Genomic DNA, 22270 nt, shown 5'->3' with positions numbered 1-22270 from the left:
ACCGAATAGATATAACCTCATTGTCAACGGGTTATTTTGTTTCCAGAGCCAAATGGGACGCATGGAACCGGTTGGGCGAAATGCCCAAAGAGGTGGCCATGGAAAATTACGTCGGTGAGCTGAAGAAGGTAGGCCCTCAATCGAAGAAGTAATCCTATTTCTTTAAACCCAATATTTCCCCCCAAACAGATCGTTGAAACCATGTCCTACACGGAAAACGTGGCCAACTTCATGGAGTACGATCAGGAAAGCGGCGTCAGCATCAGCGATCTGGAGATGGTAGCACCGGAAGCCATCCAGAAGGTGCGGTCCCGCCCGAACTCACCGCTGGCATCGCGCGACACCAGCCCGGCCCGTGTCTCACCAATCACTCCGTTGCCTGTCACTGCCGCCGTGCAACCACTGACCAACGGTTACCACCACAGCAGCAGCAACGGCACCGTGGTAAAACCGGCCCCACTCACCAATGGTTACTATCACTACCAGAACGGAACGGGAAGCGCTCAGTCCGATCTTAGCGATGACGAGTACATCGACACGGTAGACGACTCGGAGTCCGAATCCACGTTCCGTCCGATCGAATCCGCATCCGTTCATATGTCCCGCAGTCGAATGTCGCAGTCGTCCGCGGTCGGCGGGGACCGGGAGCTGTACCACAGTATGAATACATCGTCCGATGGTGTCAACGCGGAGGTCACCGCTCAGCTCACCAGAGCCATCGAACGGCTCAACGCGAGCGTCCAGCAGGTCAACAACCGAATCAACGTGGTGGAACAATCCGTGGCCGGTCTGCGCAACGCTCACCAACAGCAGCAGGTGTCGCAACGATTGACGGCCAAAAACTTCCCACCCTGGTGGCCGTTCCAGGACATTTCCCCACGGCTGTTGGCCTTCATTATCCTGTGGCCCCTGGTCGTCAGCCGGATGAGCACCTGGCTGCAACGAAGGAAATGAACGGCGGCGACCCGCGGCAGCTGCTTTTACTTGTTGTAGTGTTTATGGGATTTTTCTTGGCACATTTGAAACGTGGTGTACATATTAGTGTTTTAATTTGATGTTACTTTTTCTGAGGGACATGCAATGGAAAAGTTCAACTAGAAGCAAGAGAAAGGCGGACCAGGATACACATTCCGAGGGGCAACCGTGGCGTTTGTTTGGGAGCGAGGTACCTATATCGTTTTTTTCTTTGACTGCGGTCAATTTGTTCAATAACCAATTTTTCAATTTTAGATAGACAGAGGTGCAATTGTAGATTATCTAAAAAAAAAAGAGCAAGAGAAAGAAGAACCCAAATCAGTCTAGTGATAATCAGCGGATGCAGTCAGCTTTTAGAAGCAAAGAGGAGTAAAGTGCAATTTATTTTCCCTGTCGGTGTATTTCGTTTTTGTTATGCATTCTACTAAGTAAGTGAACTTTCGGTTTTGTTTTATGTTCTATTCTCACCTTCAAAGTGTTTTGACTATATTATTATTATTATTACATTTCCTACACTCTTAGTTACCAGAAGATATGATCAGCCTCCCTTATATAAATATATATGTGTATGTTGTCTTGGTGTTGATTTATGATTTAAAAACTCGTACCTACCTTACCTACTCTTTGAGGTGTTTGAAAATAGAAATTCCAAATCTATCGGTAGACAATTATATACAAAACTGCATTGCTAAGGTTCAATTGTACAAGTGCGACTGTTCAATTCGAAAGAAAGCCATACATGTTTACTCTCGTATCGTCGTGCAGATTATCGATATTCAATAGCTGTTAATTAGATTAGCTGCTCTGGTGATATTTGCATTCAATTAGCCTTGTTGAAGGCATTCCACGCGCCTTCGTCTCTACACATTTTCTTGTATGATGAAGGGATGACATTCTCTCGAAAGCCGATTCCCAGAAAGCTGTTTGCCAGCATGCACCATTCCCAAAAAAAACTCCATAATATGCCCTACAAATTTTCGGATAATTTTTGCACAAACATTCATACCATCCGATCTTATGGACATTTTTTGGTAGCTTTTGAACTAAAGTATCGTACCAAACGTATAATTGACTCGTTTACTCCAAAATCATGGATATATTTGATGTTTTCTGCTCGATATGCCCAAAATGGGCGATTAGGCCGACGTAGTTCCTACCCTATTGACTTATTTTAAAAGTCCTCTCCAGCTGCACATGACAGTGCTGTCAGATGAAATGAAAATTACAATTACAATGTCGGCATTGAAAATCACAGTCACAGTCATTCATCCCTATTGTAATTTCCCTTCCTTTAGAGCACCGCCACGGGAGTCCCCATACGGGTCCCTATCTCTATTTCTGAGCCCCATATAGCAACTTATGCCCGCACCGGTAGTAGTTAAACGGGGTTGGGAAATGAGAACGGAACAAAAAATAAATCATGAGTTTTCATTCAAAGTGTTTTTATGTTACTTCTTACGCGAAGTTAACGATTTTCAGAGTTGGTTGGAAATGCTAACATGAAGCTTTAGTGTGATGATTTATTAGCTAGAGAATGATCTTTAGAAGAGGGTAGGTGGATAGTTCCGTTAGAGTACGGCAGTATGAAAATTGAATAGAAGTTGAAAATGAGCGAAGGGCCATTAATGCGACAGTTTTTTGCCTGTGGACTTGTAGACATACTTCAAGTCCCCGCGTACATCGTACGGGTTAGGCAAAAATGTGCGTCTATCTTGAAAAACTGTCGCATTAATGGCCCTTCGCTCATTTTCAACTTCTATTCAATTTTCATACTGCCGTACTCTAACGGAACTATCCACCTACCCTCTTCTAAAGATCATTCTCTAGCTAATAAATCATCACACTAAAGCTTCATGTTAGCATTTCCATATTTGGCGCCCCACTAAAACCATAGAGGTAACTCTAAGACCAGAAGGTCCCGATGAAACGAGCTCAACTTTTTGGCTCAGCTCTGGTACTCTCTTCGGTCCCAAGCTAATCGATTCACCCCTCGAAACATAGGAAAATACACTAGCTCCTCATTTTATCTGTCAAACTTTCATAGCTAATAAAAACAAACATTCCCCCTTATTCTGCGAGTCACGTGACTCTCTGTCACCGGTGAGGTGACAATTGTCACCTCGTGTGAGGTGACTCTCCATGTAAATCAAATGGAGAGTCACCTCACACGAGGTGACTATTGTCACCTCACCGGTGAGAGAGAGTCACGTGACTCGCAGAATAAGGGGGATTGTAATACGCAACTACGAAACTAACGATTTTAAATTGGCTCACCACTTTAGTAGCCTATTGGTCCCAAGCAAACGATTAACGTACCCTATTCTAGTTGAAATTCTATTACTACACTATGTTTGTTTTGATTCGCTATGAAAGTTTGACAGATAACATCAGGGGTGTGTGGATTCATGCAGAACATGCAGGGGTGAGTGAAATAGCTTGGGACTGCTTGGGACCATTGTTCTGGTACTGAGTGAGCCAAAAATAATAATGATTTTCTTTGGGACCCCGTGGTCTTAGAGTTACCTCTATGGTAGTAGGTTTTTTAGATTTGTGGGTAGTTATATTTTTGAGTGCATGGGGGAATGCTGTCGGTTTGTTTACCAACAATAGTTGACGTTTTGTTTTAACCTAAAAATTTTTCTTACCTGAACTTCAGAGCTAGGATCAGCGTTGCCAGATATACCGATTTATCGGTATTTATACCGATTTCCGAACTAGATACCGATATACAGAGTTAAGGATCGTTCGTTACGTTTTAGGTTTTTAAAAAGCTAAAACTTCACTTAACACACTTTATTCACTTAGAAACTAAACCGAGTACACTAACTGTTCGATGATGAAAGAGAGCGAACCACCTGCTCACTACCTATTTATGCACTTAAAGTGCTTACTAGGCTGTTCTACCCTACCGGCTTCCTATTGGCGTAATCCATGGCGTGATGCACCTGGATTGCGCGCCAACTGCTGCTATTGGCTAATCCAACTAACAGGATTTTCCTAACTACTCCCCGTCGACCGACTGGAAAGCCGTCCTCGGCTTTCACGATCCTCTGCTGCTATGTCCTGGGTCTTTGGGGGTCCTCTTCTACTGTGGAATTAACCTCGGTCGCCTGGGGGGTGGAGTAGAGCTGCGTTCCTTTTCCTGTTCCGCCTGTACGTTCGCCTCCTCTGGTGGGTTGCTTCTATTTCTGCCGCATGCTGATGCCAATTTCCTTATAGCCCAAACGAATATAGCTCCGAAAGTGATTGGTGTGGTTATTGAGAATGATCCAATCGATAGCCACTTCAACGTTCCCAAGTTGCCTTGTAAACTTGATGTTGTCAGGTTGAGCTTTTTTATATGCTCCCGGTGATCGACGTAGTACATCTGTAAGTATTCTAAAGGAATACGATCTATTGTCTTTGATGAATTTACCTTCAATCCAATAGTTGGAATAAATGACCTGGCTGGTATGCTGGTGTCCCAGTTGGAAAACTCCTCTCCATTTAGTTTTATAGAGCAGTTTGCAAATTATATGAGGAACGATCCAAAGAGTTGCTTACGATGAGCCAAACAGTTTGATGACATTGTCAAATTTGCATTGCTTACAACGATATTAAATTCATTAACCTTTTTTATAATATCGTTTCCGTATACCCTTTCCATAGGGCACGTTGCTGAATTTCCATTTAACAGTTGCTGGGCACATTCTTCTAGTGCTTCCAGTTGTGGGTTATTGCAGATGTAGAAATTTCGTATCTTTGGACACTGTGTTTTGACGTACCATGATTTTGGTCCTGTTAGAACATAATTTAAATGAAGGTATATTCGTGAACCATTATTAACTATTGGTTGGATGTAATTTAGTTCATAGTTGACATCTTTAATTCGCGGAATTTTCAAGGCGTAAACTATGGAATTTCTGTTGTGCATGACGTATGCGCTGGCTATATCCAAAACGTTGTCGAGAGGGTCCATCTGGAGGCCATTGTCGATTATGAATTGTTGTGCTGCTTGAAGTTCTTCGTTGGTTATGAGTCGGCTGTTTGGGATGCTGAATCTAGCTAAGGTGATTGCTTCTTCAATAATTTCTAACTGATTAATCAATTCGTCTATGTTGAATAACAAGTTTACTGAATCGAATCCATCTATTATTTCCTTTGCTATTAAATTTTGATCAAATACTAATATTGATATGCTTTTTGTTAAGTTTGCTATCCTATCTTCGAATTCCTGGTTTATTTGGATTTGTTTATCATTTTGATCAATTAACAGATTAGTAGTGGTATTTATAATTTTTAAATCGTCTGCATCTGGGCTTCCAGAAATGTATTTCCACGCTGTTCCTAAGCTGTTCCATCTTTTTTGTCTTTTAACGTCCAAGTGTTTAAGTTTCTTGTAAGTATTACCCAATTTTTCTTGTTTTGCTTTAATTAAGGGTCCAAGTATTTTGTTATCGGTTACTTTTTCTGTGACTGCTATGCCTATGTAGTCTATAACTTTTTCTATCTCTTGCATATCAACTTTATGTAAAATTCTGACGTAACTACTACTAATCCTAGCTTGTCCTAACGGTATTACTGCTACTGGGTTGTGGTTTAGTTCGTGTATGTGTACGTCTGTCATTCCTCCTGTTATAAGTAAGCATAGTGTGGAAGGAAAGTTGAGTGAGGGAGTCTTGTTATTGTGTCGGTCTTTGGCCGTCATAATTACTTGTTGTTTCGTCATGTTAATGTCATTTATGTCCAATGACGTAGAGGTGCCAAATATAATTTGTCTTGGGGTAAGGCCCGTAGTCGAATGTTTTGTGTCGTTATAAAGGGCGGTCACCAGAGAAAGACCCTGGTAGAGTGTCAATTCGTCAATTTTGTTTCGATTTGCCATATACATCTCCAGCGAGGTGTTATGAAACCTTTCGATGATGCCATTACTGTTGCTACTACTAGCATAGTGAACGGCAACACCCTGCGTTTCTAAAAATGTTTTAAAATTTTGGCTTCGAAATGAAGTTGCTTGATCGCAAGTGATCAATTTTGGTAAACCGAAAGTTTTGAAGTATTTGATCAATGTTTCAATCAATTCATCTGAGGTTTCGTTGCAGATTTTGTAAATTTGAGCGAATTTGGAAAATGAGTCGACGAGTGTGAGAAACTTTTCCTTTTCTTTAACATATACATCTATAAAGATGTTTTCTAATGGTCTCTCATATAGTCGTCGAGTCATCTCAATTTTGAAAGGTTTACGCTCATACTTTGAAAATCTGCAGTCTTCACAGGATTTCACAAAGCTTTTTATTTTAGATATCATTCCGGGAAAGATCACTGACTTCTGTACCTCTTCATATGTGAGTCTCCAACCTCTGTGATTGAAGTTGTGGCTTTTCTTAATAAAATCAATTTGTTCTTGCTCAGAGATGATGTCGGGGAGCTTTAAGTTACAAAAGTGGACTTTCATGCCAGAAAGGAAATGATCGTTAAGAAGTTTCTTGCAGGATAGGATAATTTGGACAGGGGCAAATATTCCATTACTTCTGCCCGGAACAAGGCATTCTCTTAGGATTTTTAGAAGATCCTTCTGGGTATATTCGGTTTGATGGAATACATGACGCGTGTAACCTGGAAAAATAGAATCATTAATATGGGGGCATTTGGATTTGTCATCAGTAACTCTAAGGATCAGTTGCAATTTAAATTGGTTAATAATTTCGGGGTCATATGCTGGGTGATTCTCATAGTATTCGTTTTCAAAGACTAGTTGATTATTCAATTCGGCTCGAGGGATTCTTGAGAGTCCGTCGGCCACAACGTTTTGTTTGCCTCGGTCGATGACAATTCTGTACTTTTGTTTTCCAGAATTGTCCATTTTCTTCGGAACCACCCATATGGGTGATGTCCACGGGGAAGAAGATTCTCTTACTATTCCCGTTTCCAAAAGTTTCTGTATTTGATCCGACACTACACTTCTCAAATGGTATGGATACTTGTAAGTTCTCTGATGGATAGGAGATTCATCAGAGGTGTTGATCTGGTGTTTTATCTCGTGAGTGAAGGTAAGATTTTGTCCCTTTCGAAAGAAAACGTCTCTAAATGGTTGGATAGTACGAATCAATCGTGACTTTTCCTCTTTATTTAATTGATCGAGCGGAAGATCGAGCCGCGCTGGCGTTTGATCTTTCAAAATAAAATTATCGTTACGAAAGGGGTCCAGTTTGTGGGAGACAGCTTCTGATCCCTTAGTAATGTGCACAAGGGTTTCATTATCCTTTGCAGAATATAACCCCGGCTGCAAAACTACTTGAGGAGTAAGATTTACCTCCTCTTCTATTAAAAATGTCCCATTTTCCGTCGTGCAAATGGGCACAATATTGCTTCGGTGCTCTTGGAAGTTTATTGAAGAAGGGTGATACTTCGAGAATTCAAAGGTTTTGTTGCCGATCCGCATATGATGACGCTTGGTATCAACCAATGCGTCCATTTTGGCGAGATTTTCGTATCCAATCAAGCCGTCGAAAAATTTGTGAAATTTGAAAACGTAGTACGGTAATTTTTGCTGGAAGGCTTCTGATAAAAGGTTTGCGTGAATTACCTTATCAATAAAGAATTTTCCGTTTTTATTCGCTACTACGGATGGGTTATCAACTGTTTTAAATTTTTTGACATGTTCGGGGTTTATGTAGGATTTGTTCGCTCCAGTATCTACAAGGAAGTTTAAAATTCCTTTGGACGTTGAAAAGCGAACATATGGAATGAAATTCATGTTTGGTTCTTCGCACCTCTGGCAGTCTGAAAATTTAGTTCCTCGTCTGAGTATTCTAGGTCATCGTTCACTTCAACAGGAGTATCGGGTTCATCCACTTCCTCCAACTCATTATTGTTAGCCTCAGCTCGCTGCCTCGGTAAGAATTGCTGTTTTTTGAATGGAGCATATTTGTGCGCCGTGTTAGGATGCGGGGTGTTGGGTTGCAATTGTTGCGAACTGCCCGCCTGTGCATTTTGCGGTTTGAATGATTTAAATTTATTTGAATGGTTTTGGTTCGAGTAAGGTTGTGGTTTGATCCGCATTTCTGCGTTTTGATTAAGCAACACAGCTTGGTATGCTTCTTCTAGGTTTTTAAGTTTTGAATTCCGGATGATGGAACTTAAAGGCTCCTGAATATTATCTAAGTATTTGGTCACGGTGATAATTTCAATTATCTCATGGCCCGTTAAGGGTCTCGACTGAAGATTGGCCTTCAGTTTGGTGTTGGTTTCTTTCATTTCATTGTAAAAACGAAGATGGGTTTTATCACCTTTCCGCGTGCGGAATAGGGTTGATAAATTCGTGGTGAAGTCTTTTTCGTCACCATAGTGTTCGACGAGAATCTTTTTGATACCGTCTATAGTGTTCGGGTTGCCGTTAGCACAAAGTAACGTCCGAGCTTCCCCTTTCACCTTATTTTTGATAGCCCTTATATAGAGGCTGCTGAGGGAGAACCCCCCGTTTTCGGTTTTGACTTTAAAGTCATTGTACAGGTCTTCGACCTCTTCCAGCCATGCTGAAAGTTCTTTCTTATTGCCCGAAAATTCGGACAAATATTTGAAAGGGTCGGGAAGCTTAAATGCGTCACCAACCTGTGGTTTTTTAATTTGCGAGCGTAGCTCATCTAACTCCGCGCGAATTTCATCGATGTCATAGTCATTTTGATCATCGTTACGTGCAGTGAGTTGTTTTTTAAGCTCTAGCACCATGGCTTTGAGCTGCTCAATCTCATTTTGCCGTGTCTCTGGCATTTTCTTGTTGGAATAAAGCGTATGATAAAAGAAATGTTACTTACAGGAAGAACATAGAAGGTGCGCTTGTGGCGGATAGCAATCGGTCGTCCGGTGTTCAACTGGTCTCGCTAGGCTGCTGCTGCTGCTGTTACTTTTACTGCTGCTGCTGCTGCGGTTCGTTGATACGGGAGCAGCTTTACTATCACTTTTGAAAACACCACACTCGCGGATCCCACTTCTGACACCAGTTAAGGATCGTTCGTTACGTTTTAGGTTTTTAAAAAGCTAAAACTTCACTTAACACACTTTATTCACTTAGAAACTAAACCGAGTACACTAACTGTTCGATGATGAAAGAGAGCGAACCACCTGCTCACTACCTATTTATGCACTTAAAGTGCTTACTAGGCTGTTCTACCCTACCGGCTTCCTATTGGCGTAATCCATGGCGTGATGCACCTGGATTGCGCGCCAACTGCTGCTATTGGCTAATCCAACTAACAGGATTTTCCTAACTCAGGTTAATCAGAATACCGATTTTTGAGATATTATACCGATTTATACCGATTTTTTTTAAATAATCAAAATTATTATTGCCTGCCGCACTCGAATTTCGGAGAAAATTTTTGTGAGAGACCTGTATATTTTTTGAACATTATTTAACTTCCGGAAGTTTTTATTCACTTTTAAACTTTCTGAAGTTTCATCCAACTTTCCCTGGAATTTACTTCCACCCTGCGCTTTGGTCAGAGAGCGTATAGGGCGTCGTTGTGCCAATTTGGTCGTGGCTCATTACGAGTATGAGAGAGTGATTGCAGTTTGCTCAAAAGTGCCTGAGTAAAATGCAAGTATTTTCGATGATTACCCGTAGTTGTTACAGTGAAGATATACACCCATATTCTCGTTTATGCCTGGACGTGTTTGCCATACAGAAACGTTTTTATTTGATTTTGTGTGGTGGATGGGTTGCGGGCGTGGACAGGCATATGGGTGATAATATTAAATTTACGTTAGGATAACGTTGAAACATTGAGAAATGTATCGCTTCAGTTTAAGAAGCACTTCACTTCGCAACCGATGAACCATTCTGACGGCCCACATTGCCGTGCAGGCGCCGTGTGTTGGCATGTTAACCACTGTCTATACTTATTAAGTAGACATGGTAAACATTCACTTCCACAAAAATTAACTAAACGATACACAGTAGGCCTGGCCGCTTTATTGTTTGTTTCACATCCTTGATGTGCAGCAGGCATTAATAATGACAAGAAAAATGATAGATGTATCATTTTCCAGGATTCTTTCAAGTACTGGCTGTGTATGTGTAGACTAGACTAGACTAGACTAGACTTTCCCTGGAATTTACTTCCACCAACCTTGGAAGCTTCTTCAGCCTTCGCTCGAATGATTCTTTAATCTTCTCCCGCCAGTTTTTTCAACTTTCCCGGCACTTCAAAGATGCTATCAGATTTTTATTGCGGATCCACACTAGCTGCAGGAACATTTAAGAAGTTCTGAAACTTCAGAAAAGTCCAGACTTTTGTGTAAGTTTCGATAAATTGGAGACAGTTTCATTAACTTCTGTTAACATTCGAAAAACCGGAAATTTCAGAAAAGTCCAGCGAACTGAGTTCTGAGAAACTCAAGAAATTTCAAGAAAACTTCAACAATGTCCTGAGGGGCTCATGCAAGTTTTGGAAACGTAAGGAAAGTTACATGAACATTAGATTATTATGAGAACATTTTATGGGAAGTTCTTTGCTTTTTAATGACACTGTCGTTAACTTTTACAAATTAAAAACAAAATCTGGCAGATCAGAGAACTTCAATTCTGATGTTACAATAAATTCAAGAAAATTGTGAAAGCACTTAAGAGATTTCGTTATCTTCAAGAAAATCTAGAGACCTTCAAAGATGATTAGAGATATTCCGGTAGTCTTATCGTAATCAGGGAAGTTCCGATGACCAGAGAACTCCAAAACAGCCCCTAATTTCAGGAAAATTACAAGAAATATTAAGGAGTTTTTAGGAATTATGGAATATTCCTAAGTACATTTCAGGAATGTTCCGAAAACTTCAGGGAAATTTGGGAGTCTTCAGGGATGTTTTATGACTATCAGGAAAATTTTCTAGATCATTAGAACATCCCCCAGGAATCCATTTCTTCCGGAATTATGCCGTTGTTTCTTTCGACTGTTCCGTAAGCGCTCTGGCTTCCGACTTTCTTCCAATCTACCGTAGGAAGTTTTTGTCAGCGTCTCCAGGAAGTTTCTTTTGTCTTCTCCAGGAAGTTCAATAATTTTTTCCAGAAATTTCTTTCGTCTTCTTCTGGAAGTTTGACCATAAGCCAAAGGTTTTTTTTTGTTCGACTTCTATTGGAAGCTTTTTCCGAGCTTCTTCTGGCTTTCCCTGGAAATGTCTACTTCTGGAAATTTACTTCCGATTTCCGAAACTTCATCCAGGACTGATTTTTTCGTCTTTCTCTGGATGTTCAGAAGCTAATTCAAACATTCCCCGGAGTTTTCTTCCGGAATTTTCCGATCAAAGTTCAAAAGCAAAATTTTTGCTTTGATTAACGGCTTTCTCAGTCTGAAAACACTGCAACGACTACGATGTAATCTCCTCGACATTTCGATCATGGGCTGTGGCCTTTTTTAAGGGAAAATATTGTTTGTCGTTATTTTCAATAGTTTAGTCGTTGTTGTGGCTGATTTACCATATTTTGGTTTCATTTAATGATAGTTAATTGAAAAAACTACTTGGTCACAATTTCGATCACCATTTGAGGACAACGATAATTTTAAAAATTAAATTAAAAAATTAAAGAGTGTTTTAAGAATGAGAAAGCCATTTAACAAAGCGACTCCCCTCAATTTCCGGTCGTCACCATTGTTGAAAAAATTGCTGTCAAAAACGGCAAAAATATAACATTAATTAAATAGTAAATACCGATAAATACCGATTTTTTAATACCTTCGATACGGATAAACTTTAAAACAATCTGGTTACGCTGGCTAGGATTAATGTCATTGTTGATGTTGAGCAAAATGGTCAACTATGAGAAACTACCCTGTTTGACATTTCCGATCGATATCCGGGAGATTTGGTAAGTACGCGCACCTATTCAGCATCCAGGAAAATTCCTATTTTTTGTCGTTTTGTGCACAGCAGGAAATACCATCACCCTGAATCCACCGCCTCCGGTAATCGTCGTTGGCTAGCAGGAAGTTTTTCGGAGTGTGATACCCGATACTGTACTGCTGCCGCCTACCATTCTTCTATGCTTCCGCATATGAACTGCCACGGCAGCGGGTACCGCGCTTTTTTTTGCTGGCGCTTTTGCTGACAGTTGTGCTGTCTGTGTCGAGGTCTGTGTCACTTTTGACACCTGTTCTGGTACAAATTACTGTTTTTTGCTCTAGTACCGGGTGCACCAGGTACACTAGAAAAAACAGCTAGGTGAACCAAAACAAAATCGCGTGAAGGAGGTCCTTACCCTTTGGGTCCATGGTTACCAGGGAATCATAGGATTCAGACAGGGTTTCAGGGGGGTGGGCAAAATCCACTAACTTCTCATTTTAACTGTCAAACTTTCATAGCGAATCAAAACAAACATTGTGCAGTACTAGAATTTTGACTAGAATGGGGTACGTTAGTCGATTTGCTTGGGACCGATAGGCTAGTCAAGTAGTGAGCCAATTTAAAATCGTTAGTTTCGAATTGATTGTTGGTCCAGGTCATCGTGAATGAACGAAATTATTACATTCGATGCCTTGCTGTCCGTTTTCTGGATTTTTTCCAGTTCAGCTACAGCCGTTGGTACATTCGTGGTCATCGCATCCAATAGCTCGACAGACTTCAAGTACTTCGCCACGTGGAACTTCCAATTTTCAAATCAAGTCTCGGAAAACGGAATTATTACGTGGACAGTTTCCTTCCGTGAGTCACCCATAATCGCTAAGTAAATAAACAACAGTGTTCAGTTAAATTGGACTGATCTTGTGGAGTGTTACAATTGGAATGAAAAATGTTATCGTCTTGTTACTTGAAATCAATAGCGTTGATAAGGACTTGCTAACAACTAAGGCCGCTGCCATGCTGAGAGCGAAGAGGCGCGCGAAACGTGAAATCGAATGTAAGGAATAAAATCAATAATAGGAATTATTTTGTATAGAACGCTAAGTGCGCCTCTTCGCTCTCAGCATTGCAGCGACCTAATAAAGTCTTCTGTAGCTTTGATTTCGATTACGTCAAAATATATGTTTTGGAAAAAGCGAGCAAATCGGTTACAAATATGCTCAATATCAGTGCTATCCAAGGGGTAGGTTACTCCGCACACCAATCTTGGGTCAGTGTGCCGATTGTGCCCGTCATAGAGCAAGCTGCGATTGTTTGTAAAATACTCTTTCCGGCAACCCGGTTTTTCTGTTCTGACACCTTGAATATTTGGTTTGAAATCGCAAGGGTAAATCGGATTGAAGATGACGCGGGAAGTGGCGGGTGCGCGAAATGTTGGTGTTTTGTGTTCATAGGGTTGTATAATGCCCTCAAAGACAGACCAGAAACCTAGCGATCTATCAGCGGCCGGAAAAAGTTGGAACCGGTGGGGAACATTGTTGGAGACCGACTATAGAGCATGATGAATAGACTTCAGTAGTTTGTTCTGTATGAGTTGCAGCATTATTTGAATTAAGGGTACTAATGGATAGGGTCTGATTAACTGCCACTTTCTCTTGAGTCCACTCTAGAACCTACATTTCGTAGTTAGATCTATAAGTGAACTGCTGGTCTGAGTTCCTCTGGTATATTTAATTCGAGGATGTTCCTGAATAGTGGCGTTGACGGCGACTCTGTAGCCTCTTTACTCCTGTTGTGAATGCGATAAATTAGCTATAATTAAAGAACGTTCTCGAATCACCCAAGACGATGCAAAGAAGTAAAATTTCTAAGTCAAATATAAACAGCTTCAAACACGAGAGCAACAAAAGTTACACAAAGCTCTAGCACCGACAAACCGACGGTGGGACACCCGCCCTCAAAAGGGAATAATGTAAACAATGTAACTCGTTTTTAAATGAAACACCAATTCAAGAGCAAATTTTCATTATGTCGTAAGTAACATTCGCACCAATCCGAGAAAAATAAAGTTTTGTTTTGATGACCGAAAAGTTATTCCTATTTCCAAGTAAACACATATAATCTCATAGTGATAGAAATGTTTAACATATTTAGCAGGGTTTTAATCATACAAATGCAAATCGCTAGCTTTCATGCTAAAAAATACTGGTTTTTGAGTCAAAAGTTATTATACGTCGTTTGGTGGCCCCTATTGTTACTTAAGTCAAAGTGTATTTACCAGGATATTCGGGAGAATTATCAATTACGTCTCCTTACGTGCAGCCCATTCATCATTTTAGGACCACCGAAATCATCTTAGCAACAAAAAGTTCGATTTATTCACTTTAATAATGAGAAAGCGAAACGACGAACGTACACTTTTTACGGGTTTCTCAACGCTGTTACATAAGTCAAACGGCATCTCCATAGAAATTGGGTGACTTAAGTAACATCGAAAACTACTTGATCGGAAGGTGATTACGTCAAAAAGCAATTTGGCTGGCAAATAAATTTAAAAATGGGATTTGATCCTATATTCGGACAGTATATACACAGCAAAAAAAAATGTAATATCGATCAACGTAATTCAAGCTGATGTATGAAATAATGATGTAATAGCAAAAAGCAGATACAATATTACATCAATGGATGTAATTTTGTTCGCAAAATCGATGTACATCGTTCAATGTGATATTACACAACCGATGGATTGACCTGGTTGCAGCAGTTTCGATGTAATATTCAACAACTTTTTTGGCTGTGTAGTGTAATAGCAGGAGAATCAATTGACACTGATAGCTCGACTTTGTTTACCTTTGTTACATTCGACGTAATGAAAATTTGCTCTTGAATTCTAAACCTCTTATAATTATATCACAGACAAACAGACATAACATATTGAATATTTCTCACTGTAAAACATCGTCGCTAAAACACTAACGCCATCTCTTGAGTACACTGTGGTGGGTAGTACGCTGAACAGATGACTGTAGTGTGTAAACGCCAAACGCAAGGGAATTGACTATGCGCGCCACAGGTGATAGTACTACCAACTACGATGCTTTTAAATTGGACGTTAAACACTTGTTCGATGAACAACTTGCGAGAGTTATGTCTCTTTGTCTGTGGTTATATAAACAAGTGCTGAATAGACCAATGCCCCCGATCGTTATAAGATGATCGCATTGATAAGAGATTCGATTCACACTCTCTCTGATAACATCGATTACCTAGATCCTACAAATCATTGCTCTGTGCGCCATTCTTGATGCAGCACTTCATCATGAAACGTTTAATTCTCATACTGATCGTCACCTCTGTGATCGCGGATTTCCCAAATTTCAACTGGAAACAGATGCTCGATTCGTCACAAGAATCAGGAGGCCGCCTTGACAACGCCTTATCGTATCTGCGCCAGCGGTTGGACACCGGATCAAATCAGTCATCCTTCATCGACAACCAGCTCAAAAAGTTCGGATTCAACAATCAACCAACCCGTCCACCGGTGATCGCCATTCCGGAGCAGTTCGACGCTCGCCGTCAATGGCCCAGTTGCCCATCGATTGGAAAGGTGCATAATCAAGGATGCTGCAGCTCGGACTACGCCTTCGCTGTTACCTCTATGCTAACCGATAGGTCGTGTACATATTCCAACGGTAGTGTTACAAGAACCTTCAGTGCTTATGATCCGTTGACCTGTTGCGATGATTGCGTGTTGTTCAGGAAGGATCCCTGTGCCGGAGGTTATGTGTCGAAAGTGCTTCAGTACGCCCGAAAGGTCGGCATCGTCGAAGAGGACTGCCTACCGTATTCGCCAGGATCTATCTGTTCGGGTGATGATCTGACGTGTCCACGGATGTGCAAAACTGTAGGGAAATACGTGGCGGATAATAGGCGAACCGCGACAAAGGTGATTGCTTTGGATGCAGTTGTGAATAACATAAAGTACGAAATTATGGAGAATGGACCCGTGGTGGCAAGTTTCAAGCTATGTGAAGACTACCTCAAATACGGTAGCGGTGAGGGTGTCTACGTCGGCAAGGCAGAACGATGCGTTGGCATTCACAACTTCAAGGTCATTGGTTGGGGTCAGGAGGAAGGCATGGACTACTGGTTGGCGGTTGATTCCTTGGGAGAAGACTGGGGAAAATCCGGGGCTGTCAAGTTTCGAATGAACCAGTTGGAAGTGGAGAAACACATGTATGCAGTTGTTCCTAAGATTTAGTTTGAAATGTGTTATGTTTTATTTGAATTAATTTTTAATCATTTGATTATGGCCGCTATTATGTAAGTCGAGTCGAGCGAGTGTACCAGTACAGAAGTAATACCAAATTAGAACAGTGATCAGAAGTGACGCTCGACTAGAGATTGATGTTTGATAGGATTTTCACAATAAGATGACACACCTGATTAACTTACACTGAAACAAAATTCAACGATGATTTTATTAAAACAACAAACAATTCTGCATTGATATTCTATCGTAATTCAAATGCTTTTTGTTCTCCAAGGGCAGTGAGTGAGGCAGTGGGTAATGATCACCTTAAGCTTGAAGTTGTTCACTTCATTTGTACTCTGTAACGATCAAAATTGGTTTGAATAAAGTTTTATAAAAACATTCATAGTTACCCATTCGCCACTTACTTTTTCTGGAATCCAAACATCGACAGCTTACTCTGAGTTGGTCCAACGTCTTTCGAACTTTTGTTCCGCGACAGTCCTACTCGTCTGCAGGTAGACTTTTTCTGACTACTGCTATTGCTGGTAATTCCAACGCGTCCCCGACTGGGACTAATCTTCGTCTGAACAGCAACCGCATCTCCCTCATCGTCGTCATCATCATTAATCTCTACAATATCCGCTTCTTCAGTCTTTCCCTCAGTCATCTCCCCTTTCCCGGTATCCCCAACACCCATCCGTGTCGGTTCCTTCTTGACGAACAGTGCCAACCGGGACGACGGCTTCACCTGGTCAGATTCGTTCTCCTTTTGTGACGAGCTGAGTTCCGCCGCGGAATCATCCACGAAACCACTGTCCAACTTCTCGACACTGCGTTCCCCTTTTACTGGCGGAGCTGGAGAGCAGCTGGCACCGCTGTGCAATGGAGGTCGCTGCTTTTTTGGAGTCTTCTCTCCTCTGGCGTCCGGTGAAAGCAGGTACACGTTGGCCGTTTGAATCGAGCTCGTTTCCTCTTGCTCCTGCTGCTGTGGCGATTCATCATCTGAATCGATGACGGTGGTCACCTGCTGCGAAGAGGAGGAAGCCGAGAAAAATCGACTGATGACCTTTTGACCATCGCTTGCAATAACGGTTCGTTTGAAGCGGCTGAGCTTTTCCGTTTTGCTGCGAATTTGCAGCGTGGGCCTGGAGTCGAACGCGATCTTCTTCACCGGACTGACTTGCCGCAGGAGGGAACTGTTTTCCGAGGTGATTTTCATGGGTGACGTAAGCGGGTTTGACTCCGTCGATCGTCGATTAATCGAGATGGAAGCCGTGGAAGAGGTGACCTGAAAATTACAAACGCTAGTTTCAATACACCACTAGAGTACCAAAGTCCAACTTACTTGAAAAGGATTTCTCCGGGGAGGACTTTTCTCCCGCTCAGCCCTGTCTTCCGAAACCTGAACTTCATCGAAATCGATGGCCTTCCTCTGCTGCTGCTTCACGGTTGTAGTACTTGTTAGGCAAAGTCGTTTCAGCGGAGGTTGCTGATCCTTCGACTTGATTCCGTACGCCTGCAGTACATCGTCAATGGATTCGTTCTTTTCCAATTCTTCAAAATCTGGATTTGGAACGGGTCGCCTCACAGTCGCCACTTTGAACACATTCCGTACCGTCGTGAGCTCTTCGGAGATATCGATTCGCTTGGGCTTCCGACCATCGTAGATGGAACCACTCCAAACGCTGGGATGCTTCGTCAACGCTGCCTGTTTCCAGTTGGAAGTTTGACCTCCCGTCGCTTGCCAGTTCGGATCGTCCGGATGCCAGTTGTCCAATCGTTTCATGGAAAAGGGATCCAAATTACCCAAGGCGAGTTGGAATGCAGCGTCGTCTTCCAGAAGGTTCCCAGCATTGCAGCATAGCTCCGGATCGGTTCCCATTTCTTCCGGATCATTCAGTCGGATTTGTTTCCGTTCCACCGGATCATACACCACCATATGCTTAAAAGTTGCATCCGCTTTCAGAAAGTTCATTTTATACTCCTCCGATACCGTCAGTTGCCTCATGTTGAGATAAGCTGGAATTTTCGTCAGTGCTCTCTGGATATCGGTATCTTCCGTCGTCATGACAAACTTTCGAGCCTTGGCCAATCCTATTCCCGGGAGCGACTCCAAGTAATCACACCCAGACAGGATGCACATATACCTGAACTTATCGAAGGTGTACTTCTCCTCTTTACAACCCATTGCCAGGTATAGTTTCTCCGCTTCGATAATCAACCCAGTTCCGGTCAGGTCCAGCTTAAACAACACCTTGTTGCACCCGAACAGCATCAAATCGGAATCCTCCGTAATCACAGCCTGTGCAATGCCCTTCTTGTTCAAGTAAGCTAGCTGAGCATCCGCTTCGTAAGGAGCTACCACACAGTCAACGTTCCGTTTCCGGCATTCCTGGATCAACTGTAGGGCCATCTCGTGGGTAATATCCACACACCGTCGCAAGTGGCTCTTGGCTTCCTCAGTCTTACCTAGGCGCAGCAACTCGGCTGCCCGTTTCTTCGAACTATCCCTCGACTCGCGCCGCTTGGCCTCGGTCATAGCCTTGGCCGGGAGGTGCCGGCCATCGAATACCAGAATCGGTTTGATGTCATACGACAGCAACATATTGACGTACTTCAAACAGTACTGAATGTGGACATCGGTCGGTTCGCCACGGGCCAGTTTATCCGCACAGGCAAAGGCACCCTTGTGCAGCCAACAGTAGCTGTCGATCGCGACGCATTGGCCACGGAAGTCACGCAAGTGAAAGCGACCGGATGCTTTCTCCAGGAAGGGAATCAAACCGGTTATACCCATCGTGGGAGGGATTCGATGGACATTTGCTGCGACAAAATTACAAATTCATAGCAGAACCGACACTTTTTCACGAAATAACAAGGCACTTTCACGGATTTCACAAACGAAGCGATCTATGGGAATGTAAACAAGTTGAGATCGATTTGGATTTCGGGGATTTCGCGCGCGCAGTGAATGTGTCAAGCTGCTTCAGAGTGATATTCACAGTATGGCTGCTTCGTGCGAGCTTATGCTGCATGGGATATTATCCTGAGAGCAACCGTACACTCAAAAGCATTACAAACAAAGAAAGATTAAAATTCAATCATTTAATAATTCTAGATAGAGCTGGAATTAGGGCGTAAAGGCTTTTATAAACAATGACTTCTATCGATGATTTCTAGAAACTCAATGCTTGTCCAAGCAAATCAATACCACAATCAGGTAGGGGAAGACTTCCCCTAACCGATGCTTATGTTGGTTTGCGTGGGTGTACCTTGAATTCCTAGAAATATTCGAGAGAAGTCATTGTTTACAAAAGCTGTTAGGCCCTAATTCCAGCTCTATCGAGAATTAATCAATCAATCATTGCTTCGATTAAAATGTATTTCAAAGTTATGGTACGTTCAGACTACAGAGTTATAACAACAATCAATACGAAACTAACGATTTTAAATTGGCTCACCACTTTAGTAGCCTATTGGTCCCAAGCAAACGATTAACGTACCCTATTCTAGTTGAAATTCTATTACTACACTATGTTTGTTTTGATTCGCTATGAAAGTTTGACAGATAACATCAGGGGTGTGTGGATTCATGCAGAACATGCAGGGGTGAGTGAAATAGCTTGGGACTGCTTGGGACCAATACGAAACTAACAATTTTAAATTGGCTCACTACTTGACTAGCCTATTGGTCCCAAGCAAACGATTAAAGTACCCCATTCTAGTCGAAATTCTAGTACTACACTATGTTTGTTTTGATTCGCTATGAAAGTTTGACAGATAAAATGAGGGGTTAGTGGATTTTCCCATGTTTCGAGGGGTGAATCGATTAGCTTGGGACCGAAGATAGTACCAGAGCTGAGCCAAAAAGTTGAGCACGTTTCTTCGGGATCTGCTAGTCTTAGAGTTACCTCTATGATTATACCATAGAGGTAACTCTAAGACTAGAAGGTCCCGAAATAACGTGCTCAACTTTTTGGCTCAGCTCTGGTACTCTCTTCGGTCCCAAGCTAATCGATTCACCCCTCGAAACAAAGGAAAAACCAATAACCCCTCATTTTATCTGTCAAACTTTCATAGCGAATCAAAACAATCATTGCGTAGTACTAGAATTTCGACTAGAATGGGATACGTTAATCGTTTGCTTGGGACCAATAGGCTAGTCAAGTAGTGAGCCAATTTAAAATCGTTAGTTTCGTATTGATTGTTGATTATACTAAGTCAGAATAACTGAGAATAATCCGTTCAGTGTATATAGCTGTTCTTCGCGTTGACAGATTAAATATAAAAATGCAACTTTAGCAACGGGAAAAAGATAGACATCTTGCTAGAAGTTTTTTAACTTTTGATGGTAAATCTCGAGGGAAATAATACCAAATTCCAGTCGGTTAGTGCGTCAAAATAATGGTCACATTTGTAGAACCGTGTGAATTCCTTCGAAAACTTTCCAATTTCTAAGTGGTGGAGAACGAAAGCAGCTTGGATGAGAGTGAATCCAGTTCAGCCGAAGCCCAGTTGGCCAGTTCTATCGGACGGATGTGTCCATTAGCACCAATCCTCTCCCGTATGGAATGAGCATTCTGATTGGTATCGACATTGATTCGTTGTGGGAAATTGTTGTTCAAATCTGTTGCTCTTGTTCTAGGTCTGCTTGGCGCAGAGCGTGTGTTCCAAGTGCAGTAATAGCTTCCTGCCTAGCTCAGTTTCATTAGCACAGCAACATGGGACTGTGTTGGTTCAAATACCTGCTCATCAATTACCGCACATTTGATCACGAGACCGGGAGCACCTAGACAGCAGTCCGGATTTTATGACCAAGAAGAACAATCTAGTTGAAAACAAGAACGTCATCGTTGTATTAAAGCAAGTAAAGAAGAAACCCCCGAAGGAGAAACTTCAGCTGAACAACAAGCAGGATAGCCATCCATTTGTAGGTGATAACTGCAAAATTTGGTCTCCAAGGATAACCTGTTGTAGCCACTTAAAATGGAAGAAATGGAGGACGTCCTTCTCTAACATCCCGGGTTTAGTTTCCAACGAAGGGAACTCTGGTACTCTCTTCGGTCCCAAGCTAATCGATTCACCCCTCGAAACATAGGAAAAACCAATAACCCCTAATTTACTTGTCAAACTTTCATAGCGAATCAAAACAAACATTGCGTAGTACTAGAATTTCGACTAGAATAGGGTACGTTAATCGTTTGCTTGGGACCAATAGGCTACTAAAGTGGTGAGCCAATTCAAAATCGTTAGTTTCGTATTGATTGTTAGTAATATTTTCGCACTGGTCATAAAAGTTAAATATGGAGCTTCTTAATGCTTTCTAGAGCTTTATTTCAACAGTGTAGCTTGCTAGTAATGTTCTAAAGCTGTTACTCTGCTTTCAAATAAGTCGATTTTAAAATTTTTTGGCCTGTGCGAAAATATTACCAACAATCAATACGAAACTAACGATTTTAAATTGGCTCACTGCTTGACTAGCCTATTGGTCCCAAGCAAATCGATTAACGTATCCCATTATAGTCAGAATTCTAGTACTACACAATGTTTGTTTTGATTCGCTATGAAAGTTTGACAGATAACATGAGGGGTTATTGGATTTTCCTATGTTTCGAGGGGTGATTCGACTAGCTTGGGACCGAAGATAGTACCAGAGGTGTGCCAAAAAGTTGAGCACATTTCTTCGGGACCTACTTGTCTTAGAGTTAGAGTTAATGTGATGTTGTGCAAATAAATGTATGTATGTAATAGTAAAATTAAATGAAATTGTTTTCTACAAACATGTATTGCGCATTTTGCATCAAATTAGACTCCTGTGCAAAAAATAATTGCACAGTAATATCAACAATCAATACGAAACTAACGATTTTAAATTGGCTCACCACTTTAGTAGCCTATTGGTCCCAAGCAAACGATTAACGTACCCTATTCTAGCCGAAATTCTAGTACTACACAATGTTTGTTTTGATTCGCTATGAAAGTTTGACAGATAAAATGAGGGGTTATTGGATATTCCTATGTATCGATTCGATTAGCTTGGGACCGAAGATAGTACCAGAGCTAAGCCAAAAAGTTGAGCTCGTTTCTTTGGGACCTTCTGGTCTTAGAGTTACCTCTATGATAGCACTTTGTAGGCGGCATTCAAAATGGTGATCGCTCTGAAGTTCTCACATTCCAAATGGTCACCTTTCTTGTGAATAGGGCAGATTACCCCCTCCTTCCACTACT

The 22270-nt window shown here is 41.7% G+C and overlaps 4 protein-coding genes across 6 annotated transcripts in view; 2 read left to right on the top strand and 2 right to left on the bottom strand.

The window, feature by feature from the left end:
* LOC135702177 (acyl-CoA-binding domain-containing protein 5) overlaps positions 1-1682 on the top strand; it is a 51569-nt gene extending 49887 nt beyond the window's left edge. Inside the window, exons 3-5 of one of the 2 annotated variants that reach the window (XM_065223203.1) lie at positions 47-128; positions 190-1165; positions 1235-1682. In XM_065223203.1, coding sequence (XP_065079275.1) covers positions 47-128; positions 190-954 — 847 coding nt within the window. In that variant the 3' untranslated portion in view covers positions 955-1165; positions 1235-1682. Of the gene's footprint in view, positions 1-46; positions 129-189; positions 1166-1230 lie in introns of both variants that reach the window. The other variant, XM_065223202.1, reaches the window with a different exon arrangement.
* A 6025-nt stretch (positions 1683-7707) lies between these two features.
* On the bottom strand, positions 7708-8843 carry LOC135702146 (uncharacterized). Its single transcript, XM_065223139.1, has 2 exons — positions 8653-8843; positions 7708-8565 (listed from the first exon to the last, which is right to left on the bottom strand). Exons 1-2 carry the CDS (start codon positions 8722-8724, stop codon positions 7708-7710), a joined length of 930 nt encoding a protein of 309 aa, XP_065079211.1. The 5' UTR covers positions 8725-8843.
* Positions 8844-15119: 6276 nt separating this feature from the next.
* LOC135702111 (cathepsin B-like) lies at positions 15120-16087 on the top strand. The gene has a single exon (XM_065223110.1). It carries the CDS (start codon positions 15179-15181, stop codon positions 16046-16048), a length of 870 nt encoding a protein of 289 aa, XP_065079182.1. The 5' UTR covers positions 15120-15178; the 3' UTR covers positions 16049-16087.
* Positions 16088-16233: 146 nt separating this feature from the next.
* tos (Exonuclease tos) lies at positions 16234-18961 on the bottom strand. 2 transcript variants are annotated; one of them, XM_065223109.1, is made up of 3 exons: positions 17388-18961; positions 16453-17330; positions 16234-16398 (listed from the first exon to the last, which is right to left on the bottom strand). In XM_065223109.1, the coding sequence occupies exons 1-2, from the start codon at positions 18837-18839 to the stop codon at positions 16464-16466; spliced, it is 2319 nt and encodes a 772-aa protein (XP_065079181.1). In that variant the 5' UTR covers positions 18840-18961; the 3' UTR covers positions 16234-16398; positions 16453-16463. The 2 variants fall into 2 exon arrangements, with proteins under 2 accessions (XP_065079181.1, XP_065079180.1); XM_065223108.1 differs by having other exon boundaries at positions 16468-17330.
* Between the last annotated feature and the right edge of the window lie 3309 nt (positions 18962-22270).

The sequence above is a fragment of the Ochlerotatus camptorhynchus genome, unplaced genomic scaffold, assembly GCF_037179485.1.
Source record: "Ochlerotatus camptorhynchus isolate MF236.1 unplaced genomic scaffold, CSIRO-AGI_Acam_v1.1 ptg000185l, whole genome shotgun sequence".
Lineage (NCBI taxonomy): Eukaryota > Metazoa > Arthropoda > Insecta > Diptera > Culicidae > Ochlerotatus > Ochlerotatus camptorhynchus.
Note: the sequence above shows the minus strand (reverse complement) of the source record. Positions and strands in the feature narration are given on the sequence as shown.